Here is a 22,384-nt window from a genome sequence, read left to right as displayed (position 1 = left end):
ACCGAATGGCCTCATAGGATCTCAATGTGGTATTCTTACTTTCCATCTTCCTTCCTTCCCTTTGTGAAACATCTTAAAGGTTTTGGAATGAATGGTGGAAATCTGACTTGGAAGGGCCGTGAATCAGAGGGGAGAGGAAGTGACCTGCTTACAGGAAGTGGGCTAACCCTTCTTTTGCAGTACACACTACCCTTCCCTTTGAGAGTTGACCTTTGTATGCTTTTTTCTGGACCACTTGATTGTAAGATTGAAAACCCCCATGACATCTGCGTACTTACCTCCCAGGCCTGTGGGGACTGATCATATCATGATGCTTATTCTGTCAAAGGCCAGAGGGACTGTAGTCAAGCTGGGATGTGAGTCATGTTCTCTCCCTGACCTTGCTGCCAGCTGCACAGATTTGTCCCTCTTGATTTGCATTCAGAGAGCCTGCCAATAATTTGGGGTATGTGTATATGAACATGTGATCATTTTCATGGAGAACTGTGGGAGATACAAATCTCCCTGCTCCTGGAACTGCCCTTCCTTAAACCTGTTGTCCCATTGGGCCAGGATGGGTGCTGGAGAAAGGCCGTGTTTGCAGGAATGGGGTTCTCTCCCGTGGGTGTGGGTGACAGCCACAGTGTTTCCCTGGGGCACTGTGGATGCAGTTTCCATCTTGTACAACCTCATAAGTAGCAGCCACAACTGCCACATCAGCTACCCCAAGTAGTCAGGGACACTTTGGGCTGTGGATGTGCATGGCATGCTGTTTTATGGGTGGATGAGTAGGCACCCCAGCGTGTCAGTTCTGGGGCCACACTGTATAGCCTTGATGAGTACACCCCTTGAACAAGACCCAGTTTGTGAACTCTCCTTAAACAGAAATATTTAGGGATAATTATTTATAGCAAGAAAAAAATTCTTTTACACTTGAGAGCGCTTTTAAAAATATTTTCTTATTGGAAAATTTATATGGTGGGCTGGGTGAAAAAGAAACAGTAAAAGTATTAGTTCTTATTCCAAGTGGAACCATAAACAGGATATGAAGAAGGGCACCTCTGAAATGTCAAAAACACAGTGAATGTGCAAAATGAGTAACAGCATACTTTGAAAGTGAGCAATTAAATAATCATGTTTCATTATTGCAGTAATGTTTTAAACAATTACCTTGTGATGTGATATTAAATATATATTTTTAAAAAATATGTTCACTTTGGCTAGCACATCCTGTATTTACTAAGTCATTAGGAAGATTACATTCAGTGTTACCAAGACTGGTTTTTGCTAGTAAGACCTTGAATAATCTGTAATTTTGATATTGGTGCAATTTTACTAAAAGTTGAGCTTAGCTGTTTCAGAAACGCTTGGACAAGTACCTAGAGAACACACTGATGTCTGCGTTCTGAGGCAGTTTGAAGTTATTCTTAGTGACTCAGTGTTACAGCCTTAGTAAGATTTAGTACAGGCAGGATAAGCTTGGTTTCATAGGAACCAGGGAACCAGTGTTAGTGTCAGCTTGTTTCCTCCTGATCAGCCTAGAATGCCCCACTCCCAATAGAGGGGTTTGGAAGCTGGAGAGTACGAAGAAAGAGGCAAAAAAGGCAGCCTTCAACAACTCATTATGTGCCAGTGAAATTCTATTAAATGTATTTTTAAGAGATTACCAGGTAACAAAAACATAAAAAACCAAAAAAAGGCCAGATGCGGTGGCTCACGCCTGTAATCCCAGCACTTTGGGAGGTTGAGGCGGGTGAACCACTTGAGCCCAGGAGTTTGACTCCAGACTGGGCAACATGGAGAAACCCTGTCCTACGAAAAATACAAAAATTAGCCAGGTGTGGTGGTGCAGGCCTGTAGTTCCAGCTACCTGGGAGGCTGAGGTGGGAGGATCACCTGAACCTGGGGGGATCAAGGCTGTAGTGAGCCGAGATCAGGCCATTGCACTCCAGCCTGGGCAACAGAGAAGAAAAAAAAAAAAAAAAAAAAAAAAAAAAAAAATTAACGTGGAATATATGTATATATATATATCTATTTTTTTTTGGAGAGTAGATCTTAAGACAGATGTGCTCACTTCTACTCCTGGGAGTGAACTGGCAATGGCAATCCCTTTAGAGCCTCGAGTGGGCAGTCTCAGGAGCGCCGCACAGTGAGTTTCCAGCTGAGCTATTCTCACCAAATCTCCCTCTGTTCTCACGGCACCCCTCTGTCAGGCCTGTCTCATAGTCACTGCCCACCAGGACTGACTACAAAAGATTTGACCCTAAAATAGTCTTGAAGGGATTTTTCTAAAAAAATTAAGGTGGGAACATGAGACAAAGCTGTCAGCCTAGTAACAAATCTGAGGACTCTTAACTGCATTAAAAATAAAACAGTGCAAAATCGATGGGAGCTGTGCAGTGCGAGTCTTGATCTGGAACACTTCCCCTGCTAACTCAGCTGGAAGGGCAACTATTTTAGATTTCAGTAAGGAAGAAACATCAGTTACCAATACTTGGCAGAGCCATATTATATATCCATATATATTTATATGTGTAAGTGGAGTTGAAGCAATTCTAGAATTTTCTAGCATGTGAAAACAGGGTTTGGTTCTTATGACATCTACTAAGGGACTTTACAAATTCAAAGTGAACCTTCTGTTTATAGGCCTATTTTGAAACAAAGTATCTTCATTTAATAAGATTTGACACTTTTTTTTTTTTTTTTGAGACAGGGTCTGACTCCTGTTGCCCAGGCTAGAGTGCAGTGCAGTGGCGCCATCATGGCTCACTGCAGCCTCGACCTCCTGGGCTCAAGCGATCCTCCCACTCAGCGCCCCATCCCACCCCATTCCCGCCCTCGCCGAGTAACCGGGACTACAGGTGCACACCACCATGCCTGGCTAATTCTTTTAGTATTTGTAGAGATGGGGTTTTACTATGCTTCCCAGGCTGGTCCTGAACTCCTGGGCTCCAGTGATCTGCCTGCCAAGGCCTCCCAAAGTGCTGAGCTTACAGGCGTGAGCCACTGTGCCCAGCCCCGCCACATTTTTTTTCAGTTGCTGAAAACCTTTTAAAAAGATGAAAACACATTATTTAGTACCTAAAGATAATATTTGTGCCAGACACAGTTCTCAATGCCTCAGATATTCATATTTAATCCTTATTATAATAACTGCTATTGTCCTAATTTTCTGGTTGTGGAACTAGACAGGGTCTAAGCAAACTCGCTCAAGGTCACATGGGGAGGTGATAAGAACTGAATGCAGGCAGTCCAAGTCCAGTGCTGACAGTGACCATGCACTTCAACCAGTTAAAAAATCTAAAGACAAATATTTTAAAACTGCAGAATCTGTCAGGTGCAACATGACATGCATGGCTGCTGTAATTTAAATGGGGCCCCCTTGTAATACCCCCTTACCTCCCACCACAATGTCCAGAACACCCCTACAGACACAGTAAGTTTGTAAACCTCTCACATAAAAGTTTAACTCCACCTTTCATATCTGTGTAAATTAAAGCCCACGGGGGCAAATTCACCTATTTGAGGTTATAAAACTACCCATATTCGAGGTTGTAAAACTACCCATGGCAAAGCTTGGACTGGCACGCAAGTCTTCTGCTTGCCCAGCGGGCCAGTACTGCTCCTGCCCCCAGACTTGCTTCTGTGAGAATCTGCTTTGTGAGCTGAGTCGCAGCAGAATGGAGGGGTGGTAAAGTTAGGGTTGTCTTCTGCTGTACCTTTAGATCCCGTCTCCTCAGCTTAGGTGGGTCTGCATGAACCTTTACAGAACAGCAGCAACGACAGATGGAAAAATAAGATGCATTCTATTATTCCCATCGTCCCATCCCAGGTTCGTGAGCTAGTGGGTACTGCGATCTGTGACTGCTTTCACCAAACACATGGAACATGTTCCTTGGAAGTGTACTCATGTAAAACTCACACCTTTTAGGCACTGATGCTTCCCTGTGGTGTGATATACTTATAGTATCATAGTGTGAAAACACGTGCCACTTCTTTTATAGCTCTCAAACTTGCTGGAATTTTGGCTCCAGTGGCGGCTCTTAAGATGCGCATTGTCTGTGATGTATGACTGTAGTGCCATTTCTGTTGCTTTGGGTCAAGGATTTTTTTTTTTTTTTTTTTTTTTTTGAGACGGAGTCTCGCTCTGTCGCCCAGGCTGGAGTGCAGTGGCACGATCTCAGCTCACTGCAAGCTCCGCCTCCCGGGTTTATGCCATTCTCCTGCCTCAGCCTTCTGAGTAGCTGTGACTATAGGCGCCCGCCACCACGCCTGGCTAATTTTTTGTATTTCTTTTAGTAGAGACGGGGTTTCACCGTGGTCTTGATCTCCTGACCTTGTTATCCGCCCGCCTCGGCCTCCCAAAGTGCTGGGATTACAGGCGTGAGCCACCGCGCCCTGCCTTTTTTTTTTTTTTTTTTTTTTAATTCCAGGGATCCTATTCACTTGTAGGACTGGCCACTGGTAACTGGTAGTGGGTTTCCTCTATGGGAAGCACATAAGGAGTGGCGATGCCAGCTGCGAACAGTTCCCGTTGACTGTACAATGGATGTTTTTGCCGTTGTTTCCTCTGTTGGGTGTCTCAATGCCTTAACTGTGGGTCCTATGCCTTTTATCAGTGTGTACCTCAGAGCCTGTTGGTTGGCTATCATTTGCCATTTTCTCAGACGAATGCTTTGTACCATTACACTAATTTGTTGATTTCATTTGCAGGCTTTACATTTGGGCCTTGTAGAAATGAATGTTTGCTGCTATGTGAAAGCAGATTGTGAGACCTGCTTTCCCTTCCCCCAGGGCGTGTTTTCCTTACTGTGTCCCTTTAATGTCTGTGGCACTGTCGCAGAGAGTTTAACATGATATAAATAAAGTGTTTCATTATTTTGGCTTTAAAAATGTATTTGTTGGGGGCTGAGTGTGAGAACTTACAGTAATTAGGCTAAGTAGTGTCTACATTCTATTCTGAATTCTAGTATTTTGGGGTTAGAGAGTCCTTTGAGAATTTGATGAAAACTAGGGCTAGTTTTCCTGGGAAAGGGCATCTGAACACAAATGGTTGAGTACGATTTCAGAAGAGTGAAGAAGCTCTGCTTTAATGTATGGCTTCTTAAAAAGAACAATCTCATGTTTAGTCAGCTCATCTCACACCTGTGATTGATTTATGACCACAGGTCCCGTGTACACAAGTAAAATGGGGCCCACACAAGTCCTGGTATCTAGTGCATCAATTATTTGGATAGATTTTCTGTAATCATTCTATCTGAGTTTGATTAGAATTATATCCTTTAGAGATGGGGAGAAAAGCAATTCATTCATTTGAAGTTATCTTAGTGCCAAGAGTCATATGAAAATGTCCCTTGCATGTGGGCAATGAAAGATTTGCAGACGATATAAAACCCAGACTACCTCATAAAAGAGTTTTGGGAATACACTGAGCTCTGAGTGAAAGAAGCTACAGTGGCCTCCCTGGAGATGGGGAGGGGCAAACCAGCTTAAAGGCCTTCATCGTGAGGAAGAGACGAAAATTGATATGCACGGTATTAGGCTTTGAAATGCAGACCACACTTCCTTTCACTGCAACTTTGACTTGTCCCACATCTCTACTTAAGGGCAGAAAAGGCCTCTCACTCACTCACCTCATTTGGAATGGAAGACGGAGATACTCTTTTGCCTGAAGCAACGGATGGATCTGTGACCTTCTAATCAACTCGGTGGCCTAAAGAAAAATCTTGGGTAACATTTTCACTTCAGTTTCCCTCTGGGATCATTGTAATCCATGAAAATAATTTTAAAGAGTTAAACTACTTTGAAGTTATGTGGTTAAAAACCACCTTCCTTTCTGTATCAATCCAACAATTTGGTAACTTTAAACACTGAAGGTAAAGTGAAGACAGATTCTCTTCAGATGGTCTCCCTAACTGCCCAGGCCTTGCGGATGTCTCACTCATGAGGGGCACCAATGTGGAAAGTTGAGGCTTCAGCTACTGATGAGCTTCACTGCTTTCCCCTGAGGTTTGTGCTTTGCAGAGAAGGGGAGGAGGGCACTGGGATTGTGTGGTCAGCTGTGTCTGCCAACAGATGCAGGTTAGGAACTAGGAACTGTGTTCAGTATCTTCCAATCAAGAAAGGGGAAATGCTGATGCCTATCCTCTTTGTTTAGGTAGAAAGTAAAATGTTACTGGACTTAAATGGACAACAAGGGGCTTTGCCTGTTAATTTACCATGGAGCAGGCTGGGAATCCAGGCACGGTGGCTCATATTTTGGGAGGCTAAGGTGGGCAGATCACTTGAGGTCAGGAGTTTGAAACCAGCCTGGCCAACATGGCAAAACCTCGTCTCTATTAAAAATACAAAAATTAGCCAGGCATGGTGGGGTGTGCTTGTAATCTCAGCTACTCAGGAGGCTGAGGCATGAGAATGGCTTGAACCTGGGAGGTGAAGGTTGCAGTGAGCCAAGATTGGGCCATTGCACTCCAGCCTGGGTGACAGAGTGAAACTCTGTCAAAAAAAAAAAAAAAAAAAAGGAAACTGGGTATAAGATCCCTCCCTTCGTGTCCACCTCTCATGCCATGTTGCCTTTGCCATTCCCTACAGCATCTGAAGGTCACACACTGAGAATTTACACATACACAAGGGTCCAGAGCTAAAAGTTAATTCTGTAAAAGTTAAATAAGACTTACTAGTTTAGAATAAAAGGCCCTCCCCAGTATTTTAAAAATAATTTTTGTTCTTTGGAAGATTAAGCATACCTTTGAACTGCTTTGTTATAGAATTCAGTACAGCAGAAGTCTGGCTAATTTTGTTTTTTAATGAGAAACATCTGAGTTGTACATATCACAAACAGCTTCAAGTTTCCGTACCAACCCCCACCCCCTCAACCCAAACCCCTGCCGTGGCCAAACGGTTAAAACCCAAAGCATCACTTTGGATGTGAAAAAGTCTTAGAAAATTTAACTTACAAAAACATCTCTATCAAGTCGGTAGTTTGGCATTTACTGTACATTAGTCAAAAGCTCCAGCTAAAATCTGATTTTTTAAAAAAATCGAAGTTTACATTATTCATACAGATTGGGCATTGTTAAAAAATATGCACAAATAACCACATCCATGCAATATAATTTCTTAAAAAATTTAAAGCAATATAAAAGAGCAGAGCTAGGTACTGAACAGAACATTTTGGTGTATAACTGGTAGCTCAAAATTGCCAGCTGATTGGAGTAAAACTGATTCTAAACATATTAAATGTGATTGTTTCCATCAGCTAAGGGTGCCTACGAGTTTCTGAACCATTTCTAGGGTGGAATGTGCTCGCTTGCTTCTATAATATACGTGAGGGACACCACTGCTCATTGACCATACCTACATTATAATAATGCTGTTTTACAAATAAACCAGAATTCACAAAGTGCTTGGCTCTTCAGGAAATTGACATTTCCAGAGATCCCTAAACCAATCAACTAGTTTTGCCAAAATACCCGGGGCAACTGCCGCACAGGTTCCCTGCCCCTGGGGAGGAACACGATTTGAAAGCTGCCCTGGGCTTTCAGAGAGCGTGCCGGGCAAGCCCAGAAGAAGGTGTCTGCATAGGTCCCCGGACCTTGCCAACACTAAGTCACTCAGATTGGTCTGGGGCCACGTGCTGGGCACCCTTAGCAATCAGGCAGGTGGTGTGGCCTGTGGCCAGCTACGTCCTCTATGTCGGGGGTGGCCCGTTGGTGTACCTCAGCATGGGGTAAAAAGACCGGGCAAAGTTGTTTGCCTGAGTGCAGCTGTAGTCTTCTTCGGAAGAGGGCAGAAGGCAGGCCAGGAGCAGCAGCAGCAGGAGCAGCAGCTGCAGGGGCAGGGCTGCCCGGATCACCCTCGAGAGGAAGGAGCGCTGTGGTCGTGTGCTGCCGGGGACCCTGCCAACAGAGGAGGTTGAGAGCCGATTGGGAGGCTCCACAGGCACGACCCACTCTAGTACCTGACCCCCCGCTTATGTAAGTAAGAAATCCAAGACCTGAGATTTAAATGGGGCCAACGGTTGGGGTTCAGTTTCAGAGGAGAAGACCAGCCCTTTCCAGACAAAACAAAACCAGATTTTTGCAAGGACCTTGATAGTGGCATTGGCAAGACTGAGGCAGTGGGAGTGTGGAGCAGGGGAAAGGACTGCTGTCACGGTAAAGCCCTGTTACCTGCTCTCTGTCTCCTCCTCGCCTTCTGTAGTTCTCGCTGCTCTGAACTGCTGGGTAAAGAAACTCCAGTTAGTAAGTTGAAGACAGTTTAGTCCTATCAATGATAACACAAAAAAATCCTCCCTTAAATTATATACCACCTTTATGTTGTGTTATAGCCAAACTTTGGAGACTAGAGTAATACAATTGAGATTAAATGTCACCTGAGGTAGGAAATAATTCAGTTCATCTACTCAAGAGTTTCAGGGTCAAGTTTGTTGATCTGTTTTTAATGGCAAAATCAGGAAAACCCTTTAGCAACACTAAGAGCTCTCGTTCACAACCTACGGTGCTCCCAAAGAAGAGTGACTAGAAGGCAGACTTTAAGTTCTTAAAAAGAATATTTTAATTAAAAAAAAAATTGAAGTAAGCCTCTCTATGGGTCAGCAGAGACCTGCGCTGTCCTGAAATGGCTAATGGGCTCTTGGAATCCAAAGTGTCCCTCAACTCAGTGACTTTTAAAAATAGCCAGTGAGGTTCTCACAGAAGGCAAGGGGCTGCTTACCTTTGCTCGGGGAGCTGGCACGGATGCCGTGGGAAGCTGGTCCCCTGAGTCTACCTCATCGAAGCTGGGCAGGGGTGGGGTTGGGTTCTGAAATTAAGACCCCAAAGGTTGAGTACAGAAATGTGTTTCACGCAGATTCTTCATGATACAGCTCACCCTCCCCCAGCTTAAATCAAACTTTTTTGTTTGTTTTAGACAGTCTCACTGTGTCACCCAGGCTGGAGTGCACTGGCACAATCACAGGTCACTGCAGCTTTGACCTCCCAAACTCAATCCTTCCACCTCAGCCTCCTGAGTAGCTGGAATTATAGGCATGCACCACCGCAACTGGTTTTGTATTTTCTTTGCAGAGATGGGGTTTCACCATGTTGCCCAGGCTGGTCTCAAACTCCTGGACTTAAGCGATCCACCTGCCTTGGCCTCCCAAAGTGCTGGGATTACAGGCATGAGCCACTGTGCCCAGTCTTAAATCTTTCCTGAAGGGGCTCTTCTATTGCTCTCACTCCCAACAACAACAGACAAAAAGGAATGTAAACAAGGAAAAGTCAACCCATATTAAAAACCAACCCATAGCACAGAGCTGGGGAGACTGAGTTTAGCAGCAGCAGTTCGAGTTGACGGTGAGCTCATCACAGGTCAGTGATGAGATCATGTGGCCACCAAGAGAGTCTAGTCTAGGCTGCTTAGGAGAAAATAGACCTGCCCTAAGTCTGGTGAGGCCACAGTCTGGGCATTCCCTTTGTTTTGAGTTGGATCCCACTTTAAAGTAGGCCAGGTGCGGTGGCTCATGCCTGTAATGCCAGAACTTTGGATTCCTTGAGGTCAGGAGTTCAAGACCAGCCTGGGCAGCATGGCAAGAACCCTTCTCTACAAAAAATACAAAAATTAGTCAATTTCTTTAAAAAAAAAAAATTTAAAAAATTGTCACCCCCTACCCCCTTTTAAAAATGACAAAACAGATTCAAAGAGCACATATAGCTCTTTAAGTCTGCACAGCTAGAAAAGGGCACGACATGAGGCCCCGCTCGGACCACCTGGCCCTTGCTTCTGGCCTCTGTCTTAGAGCATGGCTGCAACACTGCTGTCCTGTTTGCATGTAATATGGTAATCTTTACATTTAAAAGCTACAAGTAGACTCACCTGGGTTCCCTGCAAGGACATTAAATCTTGGGACACTTGCTCTCGTAACTGTTTGAGTTTCTTCTCAATAACATGCACCTTTTCTTCAGCTTCAATGTAGTCTTCTCCATGTCCCTTAATGAGAAGGCTGTTTGAAGTCTCCTGCAGCAAGTCCACTTGAGGCTGACGTTCTACCAGCTCCTTTTCCAGTTGCTGAAAACAGAAAAAGTGTGTGAAACACTGACTTGTCCAAAGGGAAGCGAGTGTGGACACAGGAGGTTTTTCTCAGTACCAGAAAAGTTCCAGACTCAATGATGGGTAGTACTCAACTCCAGAACCTTCTGTTGCTCGTATCTGCCTGTGTCCTCCAGCCCAGCACTATTTAGATAGCAAGTGGATTATACCCTGCCCGTATTTTTAATTTCTTTTCACTCTGAAGGCAATTGTGATGCTGGAGAAATTAGAGGAAAGAAGTGAGGCAAGTGGTGTGGCAAGACCAGGTCCCTCATCCACCACGGAAGGAAGTAAAGGGAAACTCTAAAGTCAATCACGCGAGAAACAGCAGCATAACCATAGAGGTTCACACCAGGCAAACGGGCTTTAATTGTTAAGGGTGGTTATCTTGCTTGCAATATGGCCACTAGACACATGTGGCTATTCATTTATTTATTTTTTTGAGATGAAGTCTCACTCTGTTACCCAGGCTGGAGTGCAGTGTCACGATCTGGGCTCGCTGCAACCTCCGCCTCCTGGGTTCAAGCGATTCTCATGCCTCAGCCTCGTAAGTAGCTGGGATCACGGGCGCCTGCCACCATGCCCAGCTATTTTTTTTTTTTGTATTTTTATTTTATTTTGTATTTTTAGTAGAGATAGGGTTTCACCATGCTGACCAGGCTGGTCTTGAGCTCCTGACCTCAAGCGATCTGCCCGTCTCAGGCTCCCAAAGTGCTGGGAGCCACCGTGCCTGGCCTACATGTGGCTATTTAAATTAACTAAAATTAAAAATTCAGTTTCAGTCACAATAGCCACATTTCAGGTGCTTTAAGCCACATGAGGTTACTAGACAGTGCAGATGCAGGTCATCTCTATCACTTCAGAAAGTTCTACTGGACGCCACTGCTCTAGAGACTGGGGCTTTGCAAACATTTTAGGAAAACTATATTTTTAAACAATGGCTAGCACTCTGATTATAATATTTAAACCACATACAGATTTATGGATGAAAATGTCACCTTGAGCACCAGTGAGAATAGAGAAATCCCATCTTGGTGTGTTAGTGACAAATGCATGAGGACATGACTCTCCTCCAAGAAGAACCATTTTTCCATAGCGGATACAGAAAACCCACCCAGCTCATCGCAGGTGTGGCGCAAATGAGCACCATATTTCTCCCCAGTGAGCAGGATTCACAAGAGAAAAAGACTTCCACTCAAATGGCCTTAAGTTTCTCAGGATATCGAGAGCACCTATGTCCTCAGTTCTGTGGACTGTGGCTCTCCATTCCTGCAAGTCATTTGGCTTCAGAACGATAAAGGGCTGCTCGGTAAGCACCAATTGGAGGAATACTAGGGCTGAACTCGTGCATTACAGGCAAACACCACTGGCACAGTTCCTGAAATACTAGGCGAGGCTACCTGAGTGTGCGGCCTCTCTGGGGATGACAGAGGCTGGTGGCAATACAGAGCTCCTGGGAGGAAACTTACCATTAGTTCCCTCCGACACTCCAGGAGAGCCTGGGGGTCGGCCTTCGGATCGGTGACATGAGCCTTCTGCCTCCGGTTCTCGGCACTCGCTAACCACAGCAGCAGATTTTGACTCAACTGGTGGAAGTCCTTAAAAAACAGCACACATCAGAGCGCTGCCATGTCTTAGAGTCCTGGAAGAGGGCATGCTAGGAACATGGCTTGCTGCTTCCAATCTATCTCAGTCATTTGCTTTTCTGGCCTTACCCAGTGAATACAAGGGCCAGCTTTAAACTAAATGCCAGGGCCCCAGAATGAGGCAGAGGAAAGAAGGCAGGCGCTCGGCACAGTGCCAGGAGGTAGCAAATGAAAATGCCACTATGAAGGCGGGGCTTCAGGATGCCCGGCTGATTTTACAGATGAAGGCCACACGCATTCCTCAGCCAATCTGCTGGGGTCCAGTGGTGGAGGGAAACAATCCAACAGGACAGGCTGGGGTGTGCTCACGTTCCCTGAGACACAGCCAGAGCTAGGCAGTGGTGCAGAGCTCACACCCGCTGTGCATTTACTGTGTCAGGTGCTGGGCTAGGATTACACACACTGCCTCATTTACTCCTAAAAAAGAACCTTAGGAGGTAGACACGGAATGATTCCCATTTTCAGATAAGAACACTGAGGTCTAGGAGGTTCAATGCTTTGCGCAAAGTCACATAGCTATTAAGCAATAACTGCTCCTCTGCTTCAAGGCCAGGTCTCTTAATCACCCTGGCAAAAGGACAAGAGGAGCTGTGGGGTAGCACCTCTAACCCACAGGTCACTTGCAGGAACCCTGACTCCAGGAGTGGCTCTGGGCCTGGGCAACAGCGAAGAGACCTGGAACAGGGAGTGGGTCTCTGAGATGGCCGGTGAGCCTCTGTGGAAACAAATGGTAAAGTGCATGTTTCCTGACACAAGCCACAGTTGGCTGCACCGAAGCAGCCTGACCATGATAAAAATATCTGCTGCTCCCACCACGTGGGCCTGGGCGCCTCTGGGAGGCTGGGTGCTGAGTCAGCGTACCTGGCACTGCATGAGCGACTGTCGTAAGCCCCCTCTCCAGCTGTCCACTGCGCCCTGTGCCGCTTCCCAGAGCAGGCTCAGCTGGCGGAGTCTACTTTGGAGCTCTGTGGATTCGGGGCTCTCGGTTTGCAGAAATTCCTTGCTGCTCACGTTGACAGAGACCACTAATGCCTTGTAGGTGTCAAAGGTTTTCAATATCTCCTACCACAGAGAGAAAAGATGAGGTTAGGAGCTCTGAAAGTAGGGAGGAGGGGCTCATTTTGAACCTCAGTAGGGTACAAATTTTCCACACAGTCTTCCAAGCTGCGGCCGCAGAAATGAGAGTGACCTCGCCTGTGACTGGCTGGGAAATATCCGGGGAGGGAGCTGCCTTAAGGTCCGTGAACTTGGCCAACAGGGCCCCAAAGCACAGGCCTGCTGGAGGGAGGAGACCCTGCTGACCTCTACAGGCCCTGCTCTGCAACTGGCTAATGTTTCTGGACCAGACTAAAGGTCTTTCAGATAAAGTATATGTGGTTATCCTGCATTTGCTCCTAGATATCCCAGAAATATTAATTCCTAATATATTAACACACATAGCAAAATAAAAGTACAAATATGAGGGTATCTGGATCCCCCAAAATCCCTGCCCTGGGTCTCAGGAGCTCAGGCTAATGCTCAGGGCACCCTTAAAGCACAGGGCTCAAACTGTCCCTTTGTAGCTCCCTGGGCTAGTTCCAGTGGGGTCAGGACTTATGTAGGTGACACATCCTAACTGCATAAAAGGGTAATGAGATCAGGCCATGGGATTCATCCATAGATGAGCTGGTCCTTTCCCAAGCCCTTTCAAGGAAGGTTCCACCACTAGTCCTTCCTTGCCACCTATGGAACTGAAATGGAAGAGAGTGACCTCTACATACACCCTCTGCGAGCTGCGCCTATGCCACTAATACACGTGATCTGTTCGTCCAGCATAGCAATGCATTCACATGCACACTCTGAATCACTCTTCCCCGCCACACCTCTAACTCACCTGCAGTCTCTTCACACTCAGTTCTATTTCCTGGATATCAGAGGGAGGCTTTGCCATCTTTAACATTTCCAGCTCTGCTTCAGTTTTTTTCAGCCAAGTGGTGATGGCGCTGATATCAGAGTTCAGCTGTTGCAAATTTTGTTTTATTTTGAGTTTATTGTGAAGCTCTTGTGCTTGAATCAGCGCCCATCTGTCAAAGGCACCTGGAATTAAAAAATCGCCAATTAAAAAAAGCAACAATGCAACAGATTTCTCTGCCTCCAGCTAATTAGGGGTCAGGGTGATTTAAAAAAAAAAATGTAGGGGATTGCCCTGACAGAAGGGTCAGGTTTTGGGAGTTCTCTCTTCTCCTGGAATGTGGAATAGCACATGATCTGAGGCCTACACTCCCAGAGGCTGGAATGAAGTGGAGGTCTATGTGCTACAGTTTCACGCTCAACAGGTCAGTTCATGCTGAATCTTTTCAGTTTTCTCCTTTGGTCCACAAATGACCAGGTCGATGCTGTCAGCTTTAGATTTAGTTGAGTAATTACTTTTATAATTACTGGGCTGGTCGAATGAAGAGACACTTGAGACAACACTGATCATCATCCTCACGTCTGATCTTTACATAGAAGTGTAGAAAGTGAAAACCTGCACTTCCCCCGGAGGCTTATTTTACCAGTATTTAAAGAATAGTTTTCAAATTACACTGAACAGCCTAGGAATTCGTTCATAAATGCCAATCGCTGATTTAAAAATAACATTGGCTGTTGTAGGGTAAGTCCCCCAGTTTTGGCAAATCATATAGTTGGTTAATATCTAATGAATGTTCTGTTAAGCAAGGACTTAAATACCATACTCTGGCTCTCTGGACAACTGCCAGGTATAGGCAGTACCTGACTGCTGCCCTGTGACACCGGCCAGTCTCCCGTCTTCCTGCTGTGGACTGCCATTCAAGACTCGCGGGCCTTCTTTGCCACCATCCGTGCCTGGCGGTAATAGCAGCTTTCCCTAGAACGAGCCAGTTTTTAAGTTACCATCTGTAGATATTAAGAATATCTGAAGAACAACTAGATTCATACTAACAGTGAAGAAATGAGACGGGCCCCCTTTCCTTTGACGGTGTCTTGCTAGGAATACAGTGGTGCTTTAGTGCCTAGGTAGCATTTATACGCTGGCAAAGCTAATGGCAGAAATAAAGCCTCAGCTAAGGCCCAGGGAGAGGGAAGCAGATGAGATGTCAGTGATGGGAAGAAAATGGCCTGTTTTAATTGGCATGCTTCCAATCACCCCTCAAATGAACCATGCGAAACAAATGAGAACAATGTGTTGAGCTTACCAGACTGTTACTGTGTTAGCACTTTTACATTTTCACAGTGTTTTACAGAATTTTAGTTATCCCTGTCACTCTGTAGAGGTGGTTGGCATCATTATCACTGAGAATCAGAAATGCACACAGGATGAATCTGCCTCCCAGGGGCATTCGTTACCAAGTGTTTATCTTTCACTACACATACTGACTTTTCTGTTATCACACAGCCGATTGGGCTGTTATCTCGAGCCTCTCCAAAAATAAATGTATCCCTTTTTAGAAAAGCCCTGCTTTCTTTGGATTGTGTCTGTATGGCCTATTTGTGCAGAATGAAAATAATAAAAAAACCTTCAGATTTGTGGTGATACATCTGGCTTCAGACACAACAAAAGGGTTGAGCTTTCGAAAGCGGCCAGGTGAGGAACAGGCGTAATCACAGTAAGGGATAGCCAAGCCACATGAGCAACGGATGTAAAGCAGAGGTCAGGGACTGCGGTCCTTCCCCCGTCTTATTATTCTTTATAGAAATGACACCTGCTTGTTAAGCAAGAGGAAGTGTTTCTGAATTGGACACAAACAGCCCATTATCAACTGACTTGGATTTGACCATGCAAAGGCAGAGTCTTCTCCAATGATGTAACAATATTCTCTCCTTAATTTCTCTCGCTGCTGCCCTAGGCTGCCCCTCCCAGGAGCTGTCTAGCCAAAGCATGCCAAGAACTCAAGTCAGCTGAGGAAAATGTAACTAAGAAGAAACAGCCACTGCTATAAACAACAAACCAATTCAGGAGTAATAATCATGACCATTACTTCTGAGGACCTTTTTTTTACCTTTACACACAATAATCTTAACAACAATTAGGTGAAATAGCTTTAGCCTCCGTTGAGAAAGGCTTTCAGAGGCAAGGCAAAGTGTCTCAGGTACAATGGCAATGGATTGGCGGGGCTAGGAATCAAATCCGTGTCCACTGCAGGACACCATCAAATCTGAAGTTATGATTTTTTGGAATAGGATGTATGGTCAAAAGGTTAACATAACAAAGGCTTGAAGGCCGGATGCACTGGCCCATGCCTGTAATCCCAGCACTTTGGGAGGCGGAGGCAGGTGGATCACTTGAGGTCACGAGTTCGAGACCAGCCTGGCCAACATGGTGAAATTCCATCTCTACTAAAAATACAAAAATTAGCCAGGCATGGTGGTGCACACCTGTAATCCCAGCTACTTGGGAGGCTGAGGCAGGAAAATCTCTTGAACCCAGGAGGCAGAGGTTGCAGTGAGCCAAGATAGTGCCAGTGCATTCCAGCCTGGGTGACAGAATGAGACTCTGTCTCAACAAAAACAAAAACAAACAAACAAACAAAACAGACAACAAAAAGACAAAGCCTTGAGAGCTCAGGAGAGGTCAGGAAAGCCAGCACCTTGCTTGCTCACTATTTGCACAGACACCTGACTCGACAGTAATAATGACTGTTACACCACACCAACATACACGAAGATGGTTTTTGGCCAGAAACCTCTCTCTAAATCTAATCGGTTTTGCCAGGGTTCTAACGAAGTATGGACAGCTCGACATAAGAAAACCAACTCAGCCAGGCGCGGTGGCTCAAGCCTGTAATCCCAGCACTTTGGGAGGCCGAGACGGGCGGATCACGAGGTCAGGAGATCGAGACCATCCTGGCTAACACGGTGAAACCCCGTCTCTACTGAAAAAGACAAAAAAACTAGCTGGGCGAGGTGGCGGGTGCCTGTAGTCCCAGCTACTCGGGAGGCTGAGGCAGGAGAATGGCGTGAACCCGGGAGGCGGAGCTTGCAGTGAGCTGAGATCCGGCCATTGCACTCCAGCCTGGGCGGCAGAGCAAGACTCCGTCTCAAAAAAAAAAAAAGAAAACCAACTCAAAATATGCCTGGGGAGTGAACACATGCAGTTTACACCAAAATCTCTCTTGCAAATGTAACTATGACTCACACGTAGCTGTACTCCCAGTGGAGCTAAGACTTACGTAGGGTGGTTTATAAGGGGTGCTGGATGCGGGGGGAACAGGTGGAACATTCCTGTCACCTTCCATTTGCTTGTAGTGATGCTCGGGACAGGAAGGGCTGTCAGGAACATGCCACGAGTGGCCATCCGAAATGGATTTACCTGAAACAAAAGACAGCAAGCGATAGTCCATTCTCTCCAACCGAACAGGTCACAGGTGACATGGCATCAGGTTACAGTATGAAAATGAGTTCTGCAGCTTTCCTTGCAAAGCATGCATGTTTGCAAAATGTCAGTATGTCCCAGAAGAGAATGAGATGAGAGTCATGCAACTCAGCAACATTGTGCCTTCACTAGATGGGTACACAATGGAGCACGACCAACATGATTTGCTGTGGGATGAGTGGCGTTTTGGAGCCAGGGTCTCGCGTGGTAGGGACATTGAGCGGCAAGGTCGGGTCTGGGAACCAAGAGGGCAGAAGGCCTCTCAGGAGTGAGGGGAAGAGTGAATGTCAAGATGGACTTGGGAACCAAAAGGCTCCTCAGGGCTCTCCCCGACCCACCATGGCAGATGGGGATGGGGCTAAGGATGAAGATTAGAGCTGCAAATCAAGGAAAGGAAGGTTTTATTTCTCCTGTGGCAAATCACCAGCACCTTTACCCCCCACCCCCAACCCACCTCTTTCCACCAGGGGATCCCAGTAAAGCAAGGAAACAGTTCCAAACCAAGCCACCATGAAGAAAGCTTGGCCCATGCCAAAGGACTTCAGTTAGATGGAGAAAAAAATCATCAAAAAAGGCACCACGAAAAAGTCCCTCTCCACAGGCCTGAAGGGAGGAGAGGGCTGGCATCGAGACGGCTCTGGCTTGGATGGGGTTTTGTAAGGAGCACGCAGTTATGGGTGAGTATGGCAGTGTAAATACACCATGACACAAGGACCAAGGCGCATGGTGTCCACAGAAGGCAGAGGCAGACACGACATGGGAGCGAGGTTGAGGATGCAGTGTGCCCACAGGATGCTGCCATGTTGAGACATGCATGGGCGGGGGCCTACCAGAAGACGCTTTCAAAGTTTTTGTGGTCATTTTAAGATATGCCTCAGGATTTTCAGGGATTTCTACATCTGAAAAAGAACAATGTCATTTGCCTCACTGGAGGTGCCTGAAGATTAATGCCCAAGTATTAAGTCAACACACAGTAGAAACATTGTCAGCTGAGAGGAGAAAACTACCCTTTATTTTTTTAATTAAAAGGATTTTGAAAACCAGAAAGTTTTTTTTTTTCCAGCCAACTCCTGACTGTCCAAAGCAGGACACTGGGTATCAAAAGGAGCAGCTCAGTCTGTGACACTGAGACACTCAACTGAAAGGGAGGGTGGGCACGGTGGCTCATGCTTGCAATCTCAGCACTTTGGGAGGCGGAGGTGGGAGGACTTATTGAGCCCAGCTGTTCAAGACCAGCTCTGGCAACATAGCAAGACCTTGTCTTTACAAAAAATTTGAAAACCAGCTGGGTGTGGTGGCGTGTACCTATAGTCCCGGCTACTCAGGAGGCTGAGGTGGGAGGACTGCTTGAGCCCTGGAGGTTGAGACTGCAATGAGCCGTGGTCGCACCACTGTACCTTAGCCTGGTTGACAGTGTGAGACCCTGTATCCAAAATAAAATAAAATAAAATAAAATAAAATAAAATAAAATAAAATAAAAAAAATCACTGATGAGTCTCCCAGACAGCCAGAGCCATCACTGAGTAACCTTGGTGTCTGATTGTGAATTTCATTTTTTTCCCCTTTCATTCCACCTGTGATGAGAGTGGTCAATTCTCAGGTAGTTAGAGATGGGCAGGATAGAACACAGGAAACCACAGAAGTCAGGGTTGGCTACAAGCTGGACTCTTGGTCATCGAGAGCTGGCCGTGTTGTTAAGGGCTAAAAACACAGCCAAACAGGTCACTTTCCAGGGCGCTGGGAACCCAGCTGTTACCTGACAGTGCGCTGTAGTATGGACCCTCCTCGTCCTCTTCATGAGAGGAGGAGCCCCCCACGTCGCCTGTGTGGTCCCACTCCAAGGGGATGGAGTCCACGCTGACAGGGGTCTCGCAGCCAGACCGCTCGTGCCCTGGGGCCACTAGATGACACAGGGACTGAGGAGATGACGGTTCCTCGCTCTCTCCCCTTTTACGCCAAGAATCAGTCTGGATCTCTCTGTGGTCTTCCATGTCCGTTTCATTCTCAGAGGCCTCCTTTTCATCTTCCAAACCCTAAACCAAAGTATCCAGTTGTTAATCAACTCATAGGCTTCTACAATTAGAAGAGCATGAGAAGTCTGCCTGTCCAGCAGTTTCCAAAAATAACTGCCAGTAGTATTCGTAAGGCAGTTTTAAACAGATCAGGTTCCCAGGTCCTGTTTCTGGTTATTCCAGTTTAGACAATCGGGAGAGGGGCCTAGAATCCATATCTTCCCAAACCTCCAGCTCTTTTTTCTTAGGAAAAAAAAAAGCTGAAGTTTGATAATCTAAGTTAAACAACTTTATCTAGGAGATAAGGAAATGGTGGCCAAAGTTTCATTGATGGTTACTAGCAGGTCCTCCAAGAATCAGAGCATTTTTGAAAAGGACATTTGAATGTTCTGGGTAAGACTCAAACTTCCAGAACCATATGCACCAGGTTTTCTTACCCGCCAACTTAACTGCTCAGTGTCTATATTCTATTCTGCTTGTGTCATAATGTCTCTTTCAGTCTAAGAAAAACAACTCTAAGTGGCTGCACTTAATAATGAGAAATTGTAGGGTAATTTTTGAGGCTGTGTCTGATGAAATAACTACACATGAATGAGGTCAGTTGGAGACACAAAAAAAGAAAGAGTGGCCAGTTGTATTGGTCAATGGTTGTCATTCAAGCTTCAGACACACAAAGGCAGTAAACTTTTAACAGTGGCCTGAACTCCACCTGAACTTCCCAAAAGGGCCTTTCGTCTGGGGAAACATCAAAGTTGCTTTTGAAACTGTTGTGTTTTCTCTTCCAAGGTGAGAACAAAGCATCAGAAAGGCACAAATACTAAAAGCTTCCAGTCACTAAGAAACAGGGAAGGGCAAATACATTCCCGAGTTACCAATGTAATAAAAGCCAGAAGAGGTCTTCAGGAATTCTAGGGGTAGTGACACCTGCCAGACAAGCCCGGCCCTGAGGAACACTTAAAACCGACTCGCAGAGCATGCGCCTCAGAAGTGCCATGCTTTCCACTGGGGAATAGGAACCTGTGAGTCATTGTGGCTCTATATTAATAAAAGTGGAAATTAAAATGTTTCGATATAGCCTTTTCTTTTCAACCAAAAAATAAACCATAACTAACCACTCTAAGATAGGTCTCCTAATTCTTTAAAAATTCGGTCTCACGTAAACTGAGCAGCCCAGGTGCCGTTTCTAGGTGGCAGTGCCCGTACCGGAGTGCAGGAGGTGAGCCGCCGGTGGAACCGGGAGACCCTTCCGAACACCTCCTGGCAGTAGCGGTGGAGCTCCTCCAGCTCATCCTCAATCAGCACGGCATCCAGGGGCTCGCTCTTTTGAATCAGCTGCTCCCCAAACACAATGAGCTGATCAATCTTGTTGGTATTTAATGTAATTTCCTGTTGGAAGCCCTGTTGAGAGAAAAGAAAGAAAGGATTTCAAAGAAAGTTCCCCTGAGCTTCCAGTGCCTGTTTCTTCTAACGGGGCCATAGAAAAGCATCCAAATGTCAGTATTTTGTTCCTTCACCTAGTACTCTAGCTTTAGTTTTTAACCAAGTGACAATGACACTGTAGGAATTTAAAATGACTGTCCATATTCCCCCTCCTTATGGGCACTGGCTTTTCCAATTAAAATAATTCTAAAAATTTGACACGGGTGGACATTTACCGTTACTGGGTGTGAGAGAAAGACCTTGCCATGGCAAAACTTGGTGGGAACAGAACATTTCCCATAATAAGCCACAAATGGGCATTTGCGTTTGCTGACACAATAATATTCACTGGTGCCATTATGCTAGGGAAGGCAAATTTCCATTTCTCAACCTCTTCCAAAATCTAGCCAAGGAGAGAATTACAGTGAGATTAGCCTGTCATGCAGATATCAGAAACAGTGGGAGAGTGGACCTCTGTTCTCGGCCCCACTGGTGACACCAATACTCCTCGACCGTAAAGAACAATGTCCTTGCACGTGATAATCTGGTAGTACACAGGTGGGATGTAGCCTGGCTGCTTTAAGAATTCTGAAGTTTGCTCTCAGGAGTATCGGGTGAAATTTGCACTTGGCCAGCTCTCCCCGCAAAGGTGCGTTCTTTTGAGAAGAGCTAGGGAAGCGGCCCTCACATTCAGCTGGCGCATCTTGTCATCGGCGTCGCTCTCTGAGAAGTGCTCCACGTTGGTCAGCTGCAGGTCCATCTCTGTGAGCCACACCAGAATGCTCTCCCTGGTGCCCTCGAATTCTTCCCTCTGGTTGGTGAAATGCTGCAGAAGCGGGGAGGAAATCACATTTGTACTGACCACAGAACAAGAGTTCAGACAGACAGCAAGGTCACCTTTGGCCACAAGAAAACGGTACCCAGAATACGCAGGGAGAAATCTGCCTCTCGGATACCCAGAAAGCCCCAGAAGCACTGTGTTCAGAAGACTGGGGTCTGGTCCTGGTTCTATGTACCAAACAAGCCCCCTGAACTTCTCTGAGCCCCAGCGTCTACGCTGGCAAGTCGGGGAGAGAGTGGGAATGTTGATTATGGTCTCCAAGGTCCTTAAGTATTTGAAATTCTAAAATTATCTAGTCCAAATCAGTGATTTTCCTCTGTCCTTTGAAGAGCTCCCTGAGGGGCCGGGCCAGGCCTTCTGCCTGTTTCACGCATTAGCCTTTGGCAGCTTTTGCTTGACAAGGATTTAGTAGCTTCAAGATGGAAAAGCCCTGATCTCAGGATTGAGGCCAGCCTGGTGCCCCTTTCTGCCCTCACTGATAGAATTCTGAACGTGTTCTCTCAGAGAAAGAAGACCCAGAGCAGATTTATCATCTTCAATTAAGGATACCTCTCAGGTTATCACTTCACAAATAGGCAGCTGATGTTCAGATTGGTAGAGCTTCAGTGCCAAACGAAGGCAGATTAGCCACAGCCAAATCGGCAGGAGATAATTAATGCATGGTGGCTCACACCTGCAATCCTAGCACTTTGAGAGGCCAAGGTGGAAGATTACTTGAGGCCAGGAGTTTGAGACCAGCCTGGGCAACATAGTGAGACCCCCATTTCCACAAAAATTAAAATCAGCCAGGCACGGTGATGCATGCCGGTAATCCTAGTTACTCAGGAGACTGAGGCAGGAGGATCCCTTGAGCCTAGGAGTTTGAGGCTGCAGTGAGCTATGATCTCAGCACTGCACTCCAGCCTGGGAAACAGAGTGAGACCTTGTCAAGAAAGAAGAAAGAGGGCCAGGCGCGGTGGCTTACGCCTGTAATCCCAGCACTTTGGGAGGCTGAGGCAGGCGGATCATGAGGTCAGGAGATCGAGACCATCCTGGCCAACATGGTGAA

The 22,384-nt window shown here is 46.1% G+C and overlaps 2 protein-coding genes across 5 annotated transcripts in view; one reads left to right on the top strand and one right to left on the bottom strand.

The window, feature by feature from the left end:
• ESR2 (estrogen receptor 2 (ER beta)) overlaps window positions 1-6,168 on the top strand; it is a 68,880-nt gene extending 62,712 nt beyond the window's left edge. Inside the window, exon 9 of one of the 4 annotated variants that reach the window (XM_011978294.1) lies at window positions 5,586-6,168. In XM_011978294.1, the coding sequence (XP_011833684.1) occupies window positions 5,586-5,679 (94 nt within the window). In that variant the 3' untranslated portion in view covers window positions 5,680-6,168. Of the gene's footprint in view, window positions 1-5,147 lie in introns of all 4 variants that reach the window. The other 3 variants (XM_011978292.1, XM_011978291.1, XM_011978293.1) reach the window with 3 other exon arrangements.
• Window positions 6,169-6,764: 596 nt separating this feature from the next.
• The window catches only part of SYNE2 (spectrin repeat containing, nuclear envelope 2), a 405,169-nt gene continuing 389,549 nt past the window's right edge, over window positions 6,765-22,384 (bottom strand). Inside the window, exons 104-116 of the mRNA XM_011978327.1 lie at window positions 21,184-21,321; window positions 20,280-20,474; window positions 18,821-19,097; window positions 17,895-17,963; window positions 16,862-17,001; window positions 14,445-14,559; window positions 13,567-13,769; window positions 12,555-12,755; window positions 11,517-11,645; window positions 9,835-10,026; window positions 8,695-8,781; window positions 8,151-8,197; window positions 6,765-7,877 (exon numbers count right to left, since the gene is read on the bottom strand). Of these exons, the coding sequence (XP_011833717.1) occupies window positions 7,670-7,877; window positions 8,151-8,197; window positions 8,695-8,781; window positions 9,835-10,026; window positions 11,517-11,645; window positions 12,555-12,755; window positions 13,567-13,769; window positions 14,445-14,559; window positions 16,862-17,001; window positions 17,895-17,963; window positions 18,821-19,097; window positions 20,280-20,474; window positions 21,184-21,321 (2,001 nt within the window). The 3' untranslated portion in view covers window positions 6,765-7,669. The remainder of the gene's footprint in view (window positions 7,878-8,150; window positions 8,198-8,694; window positions 8,782-9,834; window positions 10,027-11,516; window positions 11,646-12,554; window positions 12,756-13,566; window positions 13,770-14,444; window positions 14,560-16,861; window positions 17,002-17,894; window positions 17,964-18,820; window positions 19,098-20,279; window positions 20,475-21,183; window positions 21,322-22,384) is intronic.

This window comes from Mandrillus leucophaeus, unplaced genomic scaffold (assembly GCF_000951045.1).
Source record: "Mandrillus leucophaeus isolate KB7577 unplaced genomic scaffold, Mleu.le_1.0 Scaffold192, whole genome shotgun sequence".
NCBI lineage: Eukaryota > Metazoa > Chordata > Mammalia > Primates > Cercopithecidae > Mandrillus > Mandrillus leucophaeus.
This window is presented reverse-complemented; position numbering and strand designations above follow the sequence as displayed.